This window comes from Tenrec ecaudatus, chromosome 1 (genome assembly GCF_050624435.1).
Source record: "Tenrec ecaudatus isolate mTenEca1 chromosome 1, mTenEca1.hap1, whole genome shotgun sequence".
Taxonomy (NCBI): Eukaryota; Metazoa; Chordata; class Mammalia; order Afrosoricida; family Tenrecidae; genus Tenrec; species Tenrec ecaudatus.
The window spans coordinates 218,038,973-218,055,089 of record NC_134530.1 but is presented as its reverse complement, the minus strand read 5'-3'; the positions used below and the strand labels follow the sequence as shown (position 1 = coordinate 218,055,089).

The 16,117-nt window shown below is 42.4% G+C and overlaps 1 protein-coding gene across 1 annotated transcript in view; it reads left to right on the top strand.

Moving 5' to 3' along the window:
• The window catches only part of KIF14 (kinesin family member 14), a 70,069-nt gene that overhangs the window by 14,003 nt on the left and 39,949 nt on the right, over positions 1-16,117 (top strand). Inside the window, exons 9-15 of the mRNA XM_075528751.1 lie at positions 215-331; positions 858-973; positions 5,727-5,899; positions 7,127-7,274; positions 7,505-7,568; positions 10,999-11,183; positions 15,509-15,611. Of these exons, the coding sequence (XP_075384866.1) occupies positions 215-331; positions 858-973; positions 5,727-5,899; positions 7,127-7,274; positions 7,505-7,568; positions 10,999-11,183; positions 15,509-15,611 (906 nt within the window). The remainder of the gene's footprint in view (positions 1-214; positions 332-857; positions 974-5,726; positions 5,900-7,126; positions 7,275-7,504; positions 7,569-10,998; positions 11,184-15,508; positions 15,612-16,117) is intronic.

The window sequence follows — 16,117 nt, the reverse complement described above, 5'->3', positions numbered from 1 at the left end:
TTTTATCCGATCAAAGTCATTTCTTTGACTTTGGCATTCGCCATCCACCACTCAAGTGTTTTCTTTTTCGTAGACCATGTGAAACTTAAGCATTATGAAATGATCACAGATTCAAGAACGGAAGAGGGCTAGTGATCTTCTACGCAACCTTCCCTCAGAAAGAGATGCATAGTGAGAATTGAAGACCTGAATCTTTTCATCTCATTGGCTGCAGACGGAGCTTGTGGAGGGGGAGGAGCATGACCACAGAGTCACGAGCCGCATGAACCTTATCGACCTGGCGGGCAGTGAGCGCTGCTGTGCAGCCCACACCAGTGGGGACCGGCTGAAGGTACACGGAGGCTTGCTTCCTTTAGAGCAGTGGCCGGCAAGCTTTTAACTTTGTGAGGGGCCTCACAACCATTTAAAAATCATCCCGGAGCCATACATACATATGTACAAACAAATGAAATCACCATTTTCTGAATAATATCTTTAAAATTTTTTAAGTTTACTTCAGAGCCACAGATGACTTGCGAGCCGCAGTTGCGGACCCTGGATTTAAAGGACGCATTCTTGAGGGCCTGGTTCTCAGTAGATTCAAAATTGAATAAACTTACCCTCTTCCCCCAAATAAAGATCCAAAATGATATCTTTCTCTGCAGCCTACAGAACACACTGCTGCGATTTAAAGATGGTGGTCATGATTGATTTTCCGAGATATATTTGAGCGATTCTATTTGAGGGAGTCATAAGAAAGTCGTTTGTGGAAGAAAGTACAAATTGAGTAATGATACAAAGAAAAATACATATTGTAAAATTAATATATTGCCGAGCAGCTCTGTGATACCTAATTTTTAAAAAAATCTTGTCTGCAGGAAGGTGTGAGTATAAACAAGTCCTTGTTAACCCTGGGCAAGGTTATATCTGCACTCTCGGAGCCAGCCAACAGAAAGAAAGTTTTTATTCCTTACCGTGAATCAGTTCTTACATGGCAAGTATCTCTGTTTTTTCCCCCCTTTTCTTTGTATTGTGACTCGGGCAAAGATTTTCAGAGCAGATCTATTTTGTATTCAACTGATGATACACATTTGATTTTATGTCATTGATTGCATTCCCCTCAAAATAGCATCACTTCTCCCGTGTCCCCTGTGTTTCCCTTCTCCACCTGCTTTCTCTCCGAACGCCTCTGGACTTTGTGGGCTCTTGCTGCTCCTTTGGTCTTCCATGGCTGATTGTCCTAAGGTGAGCTTACCTCCCTCGCGTGTGTTAGGACTCACCTTATAGACCTGTCTGGTGCTTGGCTGACAGGTGAGCCACTGGGAGGGGGTTCCGTCCCAGGCTGGAGGAGTAACTAATGGCCATAGAGTCTTCGTGGTTCTGTTGGGTTTCTGGGATGGTTGACCTCGGTTCTTACTTCGCAACGCTGAAAGACTTCATGCTGCAGAAGCACTTTTGTAATCCAAGTAACTTTTACGAGGGAAAGGGAAGTTTCGGGTAATACAGTTGCAGATAGTACACGCTATTCCTGGAAAGCATGCAAGGCCACCTAGTCGGGGGCTGTGGGTGAGTTCATGACCAAAACTGGTCACTTCAGGGGAGCGCAAAAAACCATGTGGAAAAATGTCCCACAGGAGTCCACAGAACCAAAAGAAGAGTGAGTCCTGGAACTCAAAAGAAGAGAGAGAGAGAGAGAGAGAGAGAGAGCACCCCGAGAGGGCACTCACACAGGAGAGATCCCACCCTCCTACCTGCAAGAGAGCACCCGAAAGAGAGGGAGGGGCGTGGCCTGCCCTCAGTCTGCTATTTATCCCCTCCTATCACCACTGGCTGGGGTGTGTGGTTGAGGGTATTGGTTGATCTTGGTGGCTGAGTTCAGGCTCATGTGTGTGATGTAATGTTGCTGGTGCCTACAGTGGGTTTGCCCATGTTGACCTTCCCGCCTGGGCCTCGGTGTCTTGTGACTTGTCTGAGCGTGCCCAGCTTTGTTTGGATTGACCCCAAATGTATACTTCATTTCTTTGCAGCCCTTTCACTATGGAATGGCCAGCTGATTTTTCCTTTAGAGTAGGCATTTGGTGGAGACAACCCGCTTGATCCCTAATATTTCTACCTTTCAGTTACACCCGTCTCTGTCTAATGGGATCCCTTTCAGAGCAGTCAGCAGCAAGCGGTAACTGGAGGTCATCTAGTTTCTCTGGTCTCAGAGCTTTGGAGACTGATGTTCATGTGGTACATTAGTTTATAGGACTAATTGTTCGCATCTTCGATTTTCATCACTTTTCTTTGCTGCAGAAGTGCAGTAGTTGAACCTTCGATGGCTGTTCCCCAACATTTAAGACCCCAGTTGCTAACGTTCCAAAGTAGGACATAGAACATTGTAGAGTGTTATGCCAATTGACAGTGGTGTCTTTGGAGACTGTCGCCCTGAAGCCCATGTGTCAAGCATCATTTGAAGGGAATACCGTGGGGAAGAGTAATACGAGGGGTACCAAAAAACCCAACAGATTTATTTTTCAAAGCTACGTATTTAAATTTTTTTTTTTTACAAAACAACATTATCACCTTCAGAGTACTATCCATTGCACTGAATATATTGGTCAAATCTGTGACTCCATTCTTGGAAACAGTTTTCAAACTCATGTTTGGGTGGCTGACAGCAGCTCCCTTATTTTTTTCTTCACCTCTTCAGTGTTTCAAATTGCTGTCCTTTCATGTCCCTCTACATTCACCGAAGCAAAAAGAAGTCTCACAGAGTGAGTCAAGGTGCAGAGGGCAAGAGAGGCATCTGCTTTTTGCCAAAAACTGGCACACTGAGATGGCTTCATGAGCAGGTGCATTGTTGTGGCAAAATCAGTCCCCCATCAGCCACAAATCAGGCCTTTGTTATTTCAGAAAGCTTGATTAACAGTGTGACCTGGTAGAAAGAACTCTAAATGCACTATGTTCAACATTGCACCTTTTTTGAAATGAGAAAACCACTCCTACAAATGAGTTTTCCCCATAGTGCTGTGTTGAACATTTCAACAGTTTCTGCAGCATTTTTCCCAAGCAGGAAACAAAATTTCACAGCCACATGCTGTTCTCTAAACTCAGCCATCACAAAAAACGAGGTTCCAGCAAAACTGCTTTTATGAAAAAATTTTCTGTGACCGGAGAGAACCTTCCCAGGCAATGCCACTGGGTGTACTAACTCAGAGCAAGTTGCTCAACGCTCACCTAGCAGGGAAAAGGTGTATGACGAAGGCTCTGTTTTGCCCAGCACAATTCGGGTTTTGGGGGTACCCCCTCTTAGAGTGAATCCATGTCTCATTGGGACAGAAAAGGTATATAGCCCAGTGAAGGGATGGGGAAGGTCTGGCCCACGGCCACATAGGCCTGTGAAATATTTTATACTCGCTCACTTAACACATCTCACCAAAGAAAAATAGTCCCAGGTGTGTGTTAATTAAATGTTTGACCAACCGTAGCAGGGAAACTTTTAAGTTGATTAGTTTTGTATGGCCCATGAATGATATTATAAATATCCAAATGACCCTTGGTTGAAAAAAAGGGTTTCTCACCCCTGGCCTACTGGGTTACAAGATAGACTCTGGAACCAAACTATCTGGATTTGAATTTTTGTTCATAAATCATTTTATTGGGGCTCATACAGCTCTTATCACAATCCATACACACGTCATTTGAGTAAAGCACCCTTATACACGTGTTGCCCTCGTCATTCTCAAAATTCGCCTTCCACTTGGGTTCCTGGAATCAGCTCATTTTCCTTTTTCCCCCTCCCCCCCTCCCTCGCCGCTCCTTCCTCCCCCATGAACCCTTAATAGTTTATAAATTATTATTTTATCTTATCTTACATTGCCCGGCGTCTCTCCCCACCCACCTTCCCATTGCCCATCCCCCAGAGAGGAGGTTATATGTAGATCCCCGAGATTGGGTCTCCGGATTTGAATTTTAACTCTGTATGTTACCAGCTCTGTGGCTTTGGAAAAATCACACAGTATTGTGAGCCTCGAGTGTCCTCATGCTTAAAATGAGGATAATGTCAAATGACGAATGTAAAGTCCTTAACATGTGTCATTGTTAGGTGCTGTCGAGTCAGTTCTGACTCAGGGGAACTGTACAATAGAAGGAAACACTGCCCAGGCCCGTGCCATCCTCACAATTGTCAAACTGTCTCATCAGGGACCTTTCTCTTTTTCTCTGCCTCTCTGCTTTACCAGGCACGATATCTTTCTCCAGGGACTGGTCTCTCCTGATACCATGTCCAAGTTACATGACATGAAGTCTAGCCATCCTTGCCCTTAAAGGAGCATTCTGACCATACTTCCTCCAAGACAGATCCGTTTGTTCTTTTGACAGTCCATGGTACTTTCAATATTCTTCTCCAACACCATAGTTCAATTGCATCTATTTTTCTTTAGTCATCCATATTCAGCATCAAACTTTCACATGCATATGTGACTTATATAACTGATAGTATGTGCTAAATGGTGGCATAGTGCCTTATACTTTGAACTGCCACCTGTAAGATCAGTGTTTCGAACCCACCAGTTGGTCTCTGGGAGAAAGATGAGGCTGTCTACCCCTACAGAGATTTAACATCTCAGACACAGGGGCAGCTCTACTCTGTTCTGTGAGGTTGGTATGAGTCATACTACACTTGATGGCATGGGTTTTGGTCTGGTTTTCATGAGTGTGAGCAACTATCATTGTACTACTTTATTAGTGCCTTGTGTGTGCACATATACCGTGTCACCAAACACTGCTCTCTGTGAAGTGAAATGACAAGATTTCTTTTTTGCTTAGTACCCACTGGTTATCCTATAGGCACTCAAATAATGTTTTAATGAATGAATGTGTCTTTAATTTTAGATATACTACATTCAAATGACATCTGTTGGATTTAATTTACAATTCTGATAAATGTTTTGATATAATTTTGGTAAAAACTGTATCTCTATTTGACAGAAATGTGGCTTTCTAACTGGTTTGTGAGAATGTGGCTACCACTACTCTGAATCCTATAAGGGAAAGTTAAGAATTAGATGCATTCTATATTCGGATTATACTTTTTAATCCCACACTCCCCTTTTCCTGAAGGTGAGCTTTTGCCTGTGGAGTAGAATACAAACTCTGGATTATAATCCATGGATGATTTTCAACATTTATTGAGTGCCTACTCCAAAAGAAGAGCTCTGGTGGTGGAGCTGAGTAAACTTTGGGCTGCTAACTGCAGGGCTGGTGGTTCAAACCCACCAGCTACCTCTGGGACATAGACGAGACTGCTCCAACAGAGATGTGTGACCGTGGAGATCCTTGGGAGGAGCACTCCTGCTCTGTCCTATAAAGCCCCTGTGGGTTGGAACTGACTTGTCCGTGGATGAGCACTCTAGAGGGTGTGGTGGCGTGGGAAGAGAAAAAGGGCCAAGCCATGTGGCCTCCTTCCTAAAGTAGCTCCATGCCTAAGATGAGAGGAGGTATCCTACGAAATGGTTGAGAATTAACTATATTTTAAAATCTCTGTACAGATTCCTGCTTGGTGAAGCAGTATGAAAAGTATGAGAAAATATATGAGATCTCAACAGAGCCACAGATATGAGAAAAACACTACAATGTTATTGAGTTAAGAGCATTCTGTATTATATGCTCCCTTTGTTTTGTGCTTTCTCGATAATTACTATTGACTGGGGTTTTGTGGAACAACATCTAATTATGACATTTTCCTCCCCCCACACACCTTGAAGGCTGTTGAAAGAAAGTCTGGGTGGAAATTCAAAAACAGCAATGATTGCGACCGTCAGCCCTGCGGCCAGCAATGTCGAAGAAACGCTGAGCACGCTCAGATACGCTAGCCAGGCCCGCCTCATTGTCAACATCGCCACAGTGAACGAAGACACGAATGCTCGGCTAATCCGAGGTGACTGCTCCTCAATGAACAATTTGCCGTATAACAGCATGATCTCATAAATAAATTCTCGTCTTAGGAATATTTAAGAGCATTCCCCGGTGACGGAGAAGGGTAGGCAGAAGGACCTTGGGAATGAGAGTAAGTGAGGAGGAAAGGGGAAGCAGCCACACACGGGACAGCAGTGAACACATGTCTCCTGACTCTCCTTCACTGTCACCTTGCTCACCAGCCCTTCTCTGGCTTAGTCCCTTGATCCAAAGGTGGATAGCTCTTGAGTTTCTGACACAGACCTAAGTTTGTTTATGCTGAATATGAGGGGGCTTCCAAAACTTTGTGGGAAAATGGAATTAAAAGGGAATGGAATTTTTCCATATGTTTTTGAAGTCCCCTCACATTAATTTCAACTTATATCTTGGATAGACTTGACCTACCAGCAAAGACTCTTGATTTTAACCGGGCTTTGTCTTTGTTTATGGGCACCTACCATCTGTGCATACCCATCATCCTCTGGCCCTCTTTAGCAGCAGCAGATGAACAGACATTTCAGATCTATGATCCAAAGTAGGACTGGTTTATTATGCCATAGTACACCCTTTCATGCTTGGATAGCCTCTATTTCTCAAACAGAACCATTTCACTAGAAATAAATCCTTGGAGTTCCAGGCTGAAAAATCTTTTTTTTTCTTTCAATTTTTTATCCAGCATGTCTTATGAGTAAACTTTGCCTAGGATAATCTGAAGGAGCCCTGGTGGTATAGTGGATTCGGAGGTGAGCTACTAACCACAAGGAGCAGTTTGAAACCACCAGGTGCTGTGTAGGCGACAGATGGGCTTTCTGCTCCTTTAAAGATTTACAGCCTTGGCAGCCCACGGGGCAGTTCTGCTCTGTCCTACGTGGTTGCTCTGAGTAAGAACAACTCGCTGGCAGTGAGTTCGAGTTTTGAGGTCCATCTCGGTTTCTGTCTCTTGCCACAGTGTCACTTATAGTGTCCTTCTCAAAGGCATCCCGCTTTGGCCAGTGTACATTTGAAGGGGGAAAATCAAGTAATGTGGGAGGATGCTTTCAGGCCAAGTCTAGGTAGGTCATGCAAGTAAAGTAAAACTGTTTCCTGCAAATACTCTATTTTATGTAACGATTTAAAAATCCAAATAAACTAGATGGGAAGATCATGTCTGATGTGGAAAGTATTATCTAGCTAATGTTTATGCATCACATCTCTTTTTATGAATATTTAGAACTGAAAGCAGAAATTGAAAAGCTCAAAGCGGCTCAAAGAAACAATCGGAATATCGACCCCGAAAGATACCGTCTCTGTCGGCAAGAAATAACATCCTTAAGAATGAAGCTGCACCAGCAAGAGAAGGACATGGCAGAAATGCAGAGGTGGGCACTGTCAGGGCCTCACGTTTCCTGCGCCCCGGGCGAGCCTGGGCCTGAAGCAGAGTCTAACGTCCCACCCTCTGTATAAATCAAGCACTGCACCCCCAGACAGCCGTATTTTAAAATATTTCTAGGTTGTTCTCTTATCTTTGTTCATGATCTAACCTCTTAATTCGCCATTTTACATATGATGACTTTAACTCTTTTTTTGTTTTGTCTTGTTTTTTGGAAAGAGTGTGGAAAGAAAAGTGTGAACAAGCTGAAAAAAGGAAACTTCAAGAAACCAAAGAGTTACAGGTATCATTTCAACTTTCTAAACTGAAAGAAATCTACGAGTACTTATATAAAAGTAGTTTCTCAAATACTTAATATAGGCTGACTCAGCCCCAGAGCACTGACAGAAAGAACTCGTGCAAAGAAGTGCCAGGTCAAGATGGTGATTGCTTACGTCGCAAAGTTCATTGAAAGTTCCATTTTAATTAATTAAACTGTTTCATGAAATTCGATTTGGCTCCACAAGTATTTGTTGAGTGGCTAGTGGGGTCGGATGAGGAACAGCCCTGCTAAGGTTTCAAAGGTGCGCTTCTGGCTCTGGGAGCTTGTGACCCAGAGAGAGGCTTCTTGCTGTTGCTATCAGGAAAGCAGAGGGAGTTTGTTTGTTTTTGAACATTGTATTGAGGGCTCTTACAGCTCCCGTAACAATCCACACATCAACTCTATCAAGAACATTTGTGTAGATGTGGCCATCATTTTCTAGATATTTATTTTCTGTTGAGCCCTTGGTGTCAGCTCCTCTCCCCTCCCCCTTGTGGCCCCTTGATGAATTGTAAATTATTACTATTTTCATATCTTACACTGACTGTGGTCTCCCTTCCCCCACGGTTTCTGTTGTTCGTCCCCCTGGGGGAGGTGGTGCAGTTATGTGTCCATTATTGGGATCGGTTTCCCCTTCCCCACCTCCTCTCCTCAGATTCCCCCTGCCCTCCTGGTATTGCTACTCCCATTCCTGTTTCTGGATTCTGTGTGTCCTGAGCGTCTGTGTTATATCTGTACCTGTACACGTGCCCGCAGTGAAAGGCAGGACGAGGGTCATGATGGTGGCGGGTGAGGAAGCCTCAAGGAACCAGAGGAGTATTGTGTGTTTCATTAGTGCTTTACTGACTCATCCCTTCCCTGTGACCCCACTGTGAGGTGATGTCCCATTGTCTACAGATGGGCTTTGGGTCTCTGCTCCAACCCTCGTTCTCAGCAATATGGTTTTGCTTGTTTGTTGTCTGCAATCTTCTGTTGCTCGTTAACTGGTCCTGGTAAAACCTTATGATTGCATAGACTGGTGTGGTTCTTCCATGTGGGCTTGTAGCTTCTTTGATAGATGACCGCTTGTTTACCTTCAAGCCTTTTAGACCCCAGACTCTATATCTTTTGAGAGCCAAGCATCATCTGCTTTCTTCATCACATTTACTTTTTCACCCATTTTGTCTTCAGCGATTGTGCCAGGATGGTGAGCATCACAAAATGGCAGTTTGTTAGCACAAAGTATGCCTGCATTGAGGGAGGGCATGAGCAGAGGCCTGAAGTCCAGAGGCCTGACTGTAATCTTTACAGAAGCAATTGGTCAGGCCTTTCTCCTGTGAAGGAGCGAGGTATGTTCAGGCGCTTACCCCACACTCCACCAGATATCTCTGGGGGTTTATAGAATGTAAACAGATGAGTGATATGCAATGTGACTTAATTAAATTGAGCTGTAACAAAACTTTCATTTTGTAGGTAAAAAGGGGTTGAGTACTGTCTCAAAGCTCAACTCGCTGCCATCAGGTTGATTCTAACTCATAGCGACCCTATAGGACAGGGTAGAACTGTCCCTGTGCTTCTCTGAGACTGTAACTCTGTATGGAAGTATAGAGCCCCATCTTTATCCTATAGCATGGCTCCTGGTTTTGAACTACAGACCTTGGGGGCAGCACAGAACCACAATGCTACCAGCGCTCCTTCAGTACTGGTGGTCTCATACAATTCAACCTACTGTGATGAAAGGTAGGAGACTTAAGAGAGAGGATGGAATGACGCATTTTGAAGAGGGTGTTCATCAGGGGACCAGGAAGCAGTGTGCTGCCTAAGGAACAGCAGATGAACACTGTGTTCAGCGGCAAGGAGGCACAACGCAGCTTGGATGGCCAGAGAATGAAGACGTTTTGTACAGCTGGAAATTAAAGCTGGTGGCAGAGATTAGACTGGAGGGAGCTGCAGAGTTCAGTTCGTGATGTGTGAAGAACTTGGACTTGGGTAATTGGGAGCAGTGGTGTGAGCAGACTCCTCGGGTCAGTGTGAGAGGTGGAATTAAGGGAGGGAAAGCTGATGACCCCAGAGAACGTTCGTCATATAAGAGACTGCTGTTGGTGGTAAAGACGAGATGATGACCGCTGGCAGTAAGGTCGTGGCCACGGTATTGAATCGTAGAGGAGCTGGAGTCAAGAGATAGGAATTAGGTAAAATTGTTAGGGTGGGGATGCTTTGTAGGTGGGGGTCGAGAAAAATGGACTCCCAGTTTCTGAAATGTATGTATGAAGATGCTTCACATGGCTTATAGGAAATCCCACTAACATTCGATACATTTTTCTGTGAACTTTTTGAAACACCCTCATTGCCATTGTGGAATATGTCAAAGGAACATGCCAGCAAAGGAAAAAGATGGATGGCAGTGAGTTGAGGAATGAGTGCAAGATGAGGAGATAGAGCCACACAGACAGACTCTGGAAATCTTAGGTGACTTCTTCGGGGTCAGAGATGGGGCCTTTGAAGTTGAGAGAAGGGTTTTCGGTGTTTGTTGAAAGCGTGGAGGAGACTTGAACATTTGTCTAGGAACTTGAAACTCCTTAATCGGTGATGCTCTAAAAGAGATGGGAGGAAATAGGTCAAGAGCAGAGGTACTGGCAGTGAAGGAAACATTTCAGATGATAGGTCAGGAGTCCTATATGAAATCAGAGGAAGGGAAGAAAATGCCAGGGGAATGGCCAGGCCAGCTTCATAGAAGAGGCAGCATTGAGTTGATACGTAGATCAGATTTTAATAGGTAGGGAAAATTGAGAGTAAAAGTGGGAAAGCTGAAGAGGTGCTCAGAAGAGAGTGTGTGAGTCCCTTCTATTGGAATAAACGGTTTGTAGACAGTCATAAGGTGATCACATGGGAAAAATAGCTCATGATATTTGTTTATTAAGGGTTGAATTTCCAGGGCAAGGAAGTGAAAAGCCATTGAGCTATTTAGCTAGGGAACTGACATTTTGAGAATAGCTTCTCAGGAGAATCGATCCAGGATAGGATGTAAGATGGCTGAAACCAGGAGACATTATTGACAGGGCAATTAGCAGTGTGCTTCAGTAGTTCGGGAGTGAGTTGATAAGGCCCTGAATGAACCAAGCAGATAGCAGTAACAATAAATAAAGAAACACTCTACGGACATTGGCGTACTTTAGTGATGGGTTGGGTTGAGGGGAGAATGGACTAAGGAGGTTAAAGGATGCAGAGTCAATATCGGTAGATTTCCAGGAGTGTGATGCAACAGGTATTTAGAGGCGAACAAGGAGAGGGTCTTAGAAGATGGGAGAGATTCTGAAAGATTTCACATAGAATGACTTAAAATTTTAATTTAGACCATATAATTTCCGTGAGTGGAACAATTTTCATTTATGGTTAAGGTTCATTTGTTTTTCTTCTTTCTGACTTGTGCTAGAAAGCAGGGATTACATTTCAAATGGACAACCACTTGCCAAACCTTGTCAATCTCAATGAAGATCCCCAGCTCTCGGAGATGTTGCTGTATATGATCAAAGAAGGGAAGACCACCGTTGGAAAGTACAAGCCACACTCAAGCCACGACATCCAGTTATCTGGAGTGCTGATTGCTGATGATCACTGGTATGTTACTCTTCTTCAGCTATGTGTCTGTTTCTCTTAGCCGTCTTCTTTATCTTGTTAGCACGAGATGTTAGTTTGTACTGATTCTTTTCTATAATTCTCCAAACTCAATTTCTAGCTAGGAAAGAACAGGCATATTTGGAGTTTGTAAGGATTGCAGATATTCTCAATATGCAACAATCTACATGTGTCTTAGTGTACTTCATCTATTGTTGGTTGAGATACTTTGCTTTCTAAGCATTGTAATCATGCACAGGAAAGCAATCTGCCAGCCAACTTGATGACAGAACTTTTGGATGGATTGCCACATTTTGCAATTCCTTTATATGGATGGAATGATGCTGTCATGTTGTCGGATATAAACTGGCCTTTCATTGTTTTCAATGTTCATCTGTATTGAAGTTTTTTTACTTTTGTGACTGTGAATCATTTCCATTTATTTATTTTGTTTGTAGACATTTGGGTTGTTTCCAATTTTTTTTTCTATTACAATATTTCTATTTGTATTTGTGTATCTTTCCCTGGTACAAACATGACGAGTTTCTCTAGAGACTGTTTCTCAGTTGGTAGACTGAGCTATTGGCCTTATGAGTCAATAGGAACTTGGAAGGTGGAGCTGTCAGACCAGTCGTTTCTATTTGTGAACAGCTTCTCTATTTAGCCTAATACTTTATATATTGTATATACTCGAGTATAAGCCAAGTTTTTCAGCACATTTTAAATGCAATTTTCATGGTAAAATAGGTACCTCGACTGATACTCGGGTCAGCTTATACTTGAGTATATATGGTGGACATTATAATTTCCTAAGTATATATAATAATAAAAAGTTTCAGAAGCACTTCAAGTATATGTCTAAGAGTTGTTTGGTTTTAAGATATATACACCATTAGCTTTATTAGGGAATTTCAAATTGTTTTCCAAAATGACTATCATGTTCTCCCTGCGTGGGCAGCGGATAGCCACTGCTGTGCATCCTCAGCAACGCTGGTTGCTGTCAGACTTTTCATTTCTACCAGTCTGGCCACTGTGACTTGGTATCTCAGTGTGTACTTATTTGCACTTATTTCATTAGTAATGAAGTTAACTTTTCTTTTCATATATTCATAGGACTTTTGTCTGATCTTCTATCACTTGCCTGCTCGTGTGATTTTCCTGTTGCTCAATTGATGTACTTTTTCTCATGATAATTTGTAGTAGTTCATCTCTTTTGGTGGTCAGCCCTTTATGGGTTTTCTGTGTTGGAAGTGTCTCTTAATGACTGCATGGCTCATCTTTTCACTCCATGATGATGTCTTTGGAGACAGACATTCTTAATTCTCGTGTAGAACACGGTTTCAGTCTTGCCCGTTACAGTGGTCAGTTTTTGCTTTTTGTTTTAAAAGTCCTTTCTACATTGAGATCATGAAGATTTTCTCCTAGATTTTTCTCCTGGGTATTTTTAAGTTTATTTAAATTCTACAGTCATTGTTTGGTGAGAAGTTGGGATTTCCATGTTAAAAGTACTTGCCTCCGTACTATATACTAAATAGAATTGTGTGTGTGAAACCTGTAGTGCTCACACACAAATTCTTTAAAATGTGCAAGTGGTTTTCTCCCTTTTGATTCTCCCTTGTGTTAATTACTTTAGCTTTTCTTTAAGTCTTTTTATCTGGGAGAGAAAATCCCTTTTTCTTCAGATCCGTTCCCCCTTCTATTGTTCTCCATAACAGAAATACATGACTTATTACTACAGCACCAGTGGCCAAGATGTAGAACAAGCTCCAAAGAATTGAGTCTGTACTTGCCTTTCTGTCTCGTCATCCCTGTGTAGTACGCACCTCAGCCTCTGTCTTACTCCCTGGACTATAAACCCCGTGAGGGCTGGAATCATGTCCGTCTTCACTGCTGACAGTTCAGATTCATCTGGCATTTGGGGTGCAGTGAATTTGGGAACCTCAGTACCCATCCATATTGTGTTTGATGAGTATTGCATCTCTCATAATGCTGAAAATAGAGAGAAGGAAGAGCCCATTTTCAGCTCGAGACTTACAGAAAAGAACCCCCCCCCCCCCCCTGAGCACTAGCATTGACGGTGGATTGAAGGAGTGTAGCGGGAAGGGAGATGATGGCATATGTAGGAGGAATGACTCAAGTGAAGGAAGATATGAAGGGAAATTCATAGTAAATAAAGGAGATGAGGTTCCAGAATGGTAGATGAAGAAGTTGTGATGGGAGGGTAGATAGAACTAGCAAAGGGAAGGGATTGAAGCAAGCGGACGGTATTTTTTTAAATCATTTTATTGGGGGCTTGTACAATTCTTATCACAATCCATACATACATCCATTTTGTCAAGCACATATGTACATTTGTAGCCATCATCATTCTCAAAACATTTGCCCTCTATCTGAGCCCTTAATATCGACTCCTCATTTTTACCCCTCTCTCCTCACACCCCCTCCCTCATGAACCCTTCATAATTCATAAATTGTTATTATTTTGTCTTATGCTATACTGTCTGACATCTCCCCCCACCCTCTTCTCTACTGTCCATCCCCTAGGGAGGAGGCTAAACATAGATTCTTGTAGTCGGTTCCCCCTTTCCACCCCACATTCCCTCCACCCTCTAGGCATCGCCACTCTCACCACTAGTCCTGAAGGAGTCATCTGTCCTTGATTCCCTTTGTTTCCACTAAGCAGACAGTATTTAAACCTGGTTATAACTGGGGGCAGCGAATAGGTTGGTGGGAGGGAGGTGCTGCCTGAGAGTGAACTATTCTTTTTTCTAAACCAGTGGTTTTCAACCTGTGGGTTGTGATACCTTTGGGCCTCAAACGACGCTTTCACAGGGGTCGCCTAAGACCATCAGAAAACACCTATTTCCAACACCGCGTCTATCTGTCTCCAGATGGGTCCTCCCACATACAGATACACCCACATACAGGTATCCAGAGTGATGACATCATCACGCCAGCCCCATCACATACACCCTGTACAAATACAGGTGTGTGTGACATGGTTGACACCATAATGTACTTATGTGGACCAGACACAGAGCAGCTACTGTGTAGAGAGCAGCTGCTGTGTTGAAAGCAGCTATTCTGTTAAAAGCAGCTACTATGTTGAAAACAGCCGTATTGGAAGTAAAACAATACTTCATGAATTATAATTACTGGGTAAATTTTAAATCATGTACTGTAAAATCATCAACTACTGCAAAAAAAAATCTATACTATGGGAATTTAATCTGGATGCTGATTGGTCTTTTTATATTCAGCTGTGGTTGATATGAATACTGCCCCCTTGTGAAAGTATTAGGTATGTAAAAAAAACAACAGAAAATGGTAAATCATAGGACACTTTAATGAACTGTATTGACTAAACTATGCCATGTATCATCTTTTGTATTATTAAAGCTATTGTTATATATTATTTTCATTAGCAAGCCATCCCAGGACAATGGATCATGTAGAGAAAATCTTAAAAGAAAATTTAGTGAGGATTTTTTTACAGCACGGTTTTACCTCAATAATTACAGCAGGAATTGAGAAACCGCAATGTGTTATTTGTTGTGAAGTTATATTAGCTGAATCTATGAAGCCAAACAAAGTAAAATGCTATTTTGATAGCAAGCATCTGATCTTTGCCGGCAAGGATACCAACAATTATATCAAGCAAACTTGTACATATGTTGCCATCATCATTTTCAAAACATTCTCTTTCTACTTGAGCCCTTAGTATCAGCTCCTCTTTTTTCCCTGCCCCCTCAGCCTCGTGAACCCTTGATAAGTTATATATTATTATTTCATATCTTACATGCCTGCTGTCTCCCTTCCCCACATTTCTGTTGTTTGTCCTCGGGGGTGTGTGTGGGTGTGTGCTATAGATCCATCATTGTTATTGGTTCCCCCCAGGAGGGAGATTTTAATCCCTGCTTTTTTCCCCTCTGGATTCCTCCATGGTTTTGGAAGAGAAGAAAATGTGTGTTTCCAGTATTAAATGAAGCTCATATATGAAAGAAAAGTAAACACTAAAAGCACCTAGAATCTTCTTTCACTGTTAATATTTCAATGTGTTTCTCCTTTGAATTTTTTTCTATGAATTTTTTGTTTGTTTTAGGGGAAAGGGTTAATGTTTTCTAAAAATAAAAGGTAATAGTTAAAACACAGCTTTTTTTGGCCAAACTTTCATAATCTAGTTGGAGCAAAATAAAAGACTTTTAAATTATTGCTGTAGCCAATTGACAGGGACTGTAATTACCGAAGGAATAACCCAAGTGGGATTATCCTGTATTGCCTGCTTCACATGTCCTGTGACTGAAACTGTCTACTTCCTGTGTCTACAGTGTTATCAGCAATTTTGATGGGACAGTGAGTATTATCCCAGCTGGGGAAGCAAAGACTTACGTAAATGGAAAACATATTTTGGAACCCACAGTGTTACATCACGTAAGTTGATGAGTGCTAAAACAGAAGTAATTGTTTGACCTTGAGCAAGACATTGAATTTCTATGAGTCACACAGCATTCTCCTCTGTAGGATAAGAGAGTTGAACTAAATCAAAGACTTTTCCAACTCTGAAATTATCTTTTCTATTAGTTCAGAACCTATCTTTCTTTAATCAAAGACAAGAGTTGTATCTCTATGAACCGGTACGCGAAGAGTAGACTCCTCACAACATTATTTGTCCAGTAAAGAGCTGGGCTTTGGAATCATGCTTGGAAGGGCTGACATCCTGACTGTCATTTGTCACCTGCATGACTTTTAGCAAGGAGCTCTGGTGGTGCACTGGTTAAGTGCTTAGCTGTGATCTGAAACGTTGGCAGTTTTAAACCCCCAGCTCTTGCATGGGAGAAAAGTCTTGGCGAGCTCCTCTCTTAAAAATTATTCAAAAAACCAAACTCATTCAAAAAAACAAACTCCGATTCATAGTGACCTTATAGGACAGAGTTGAA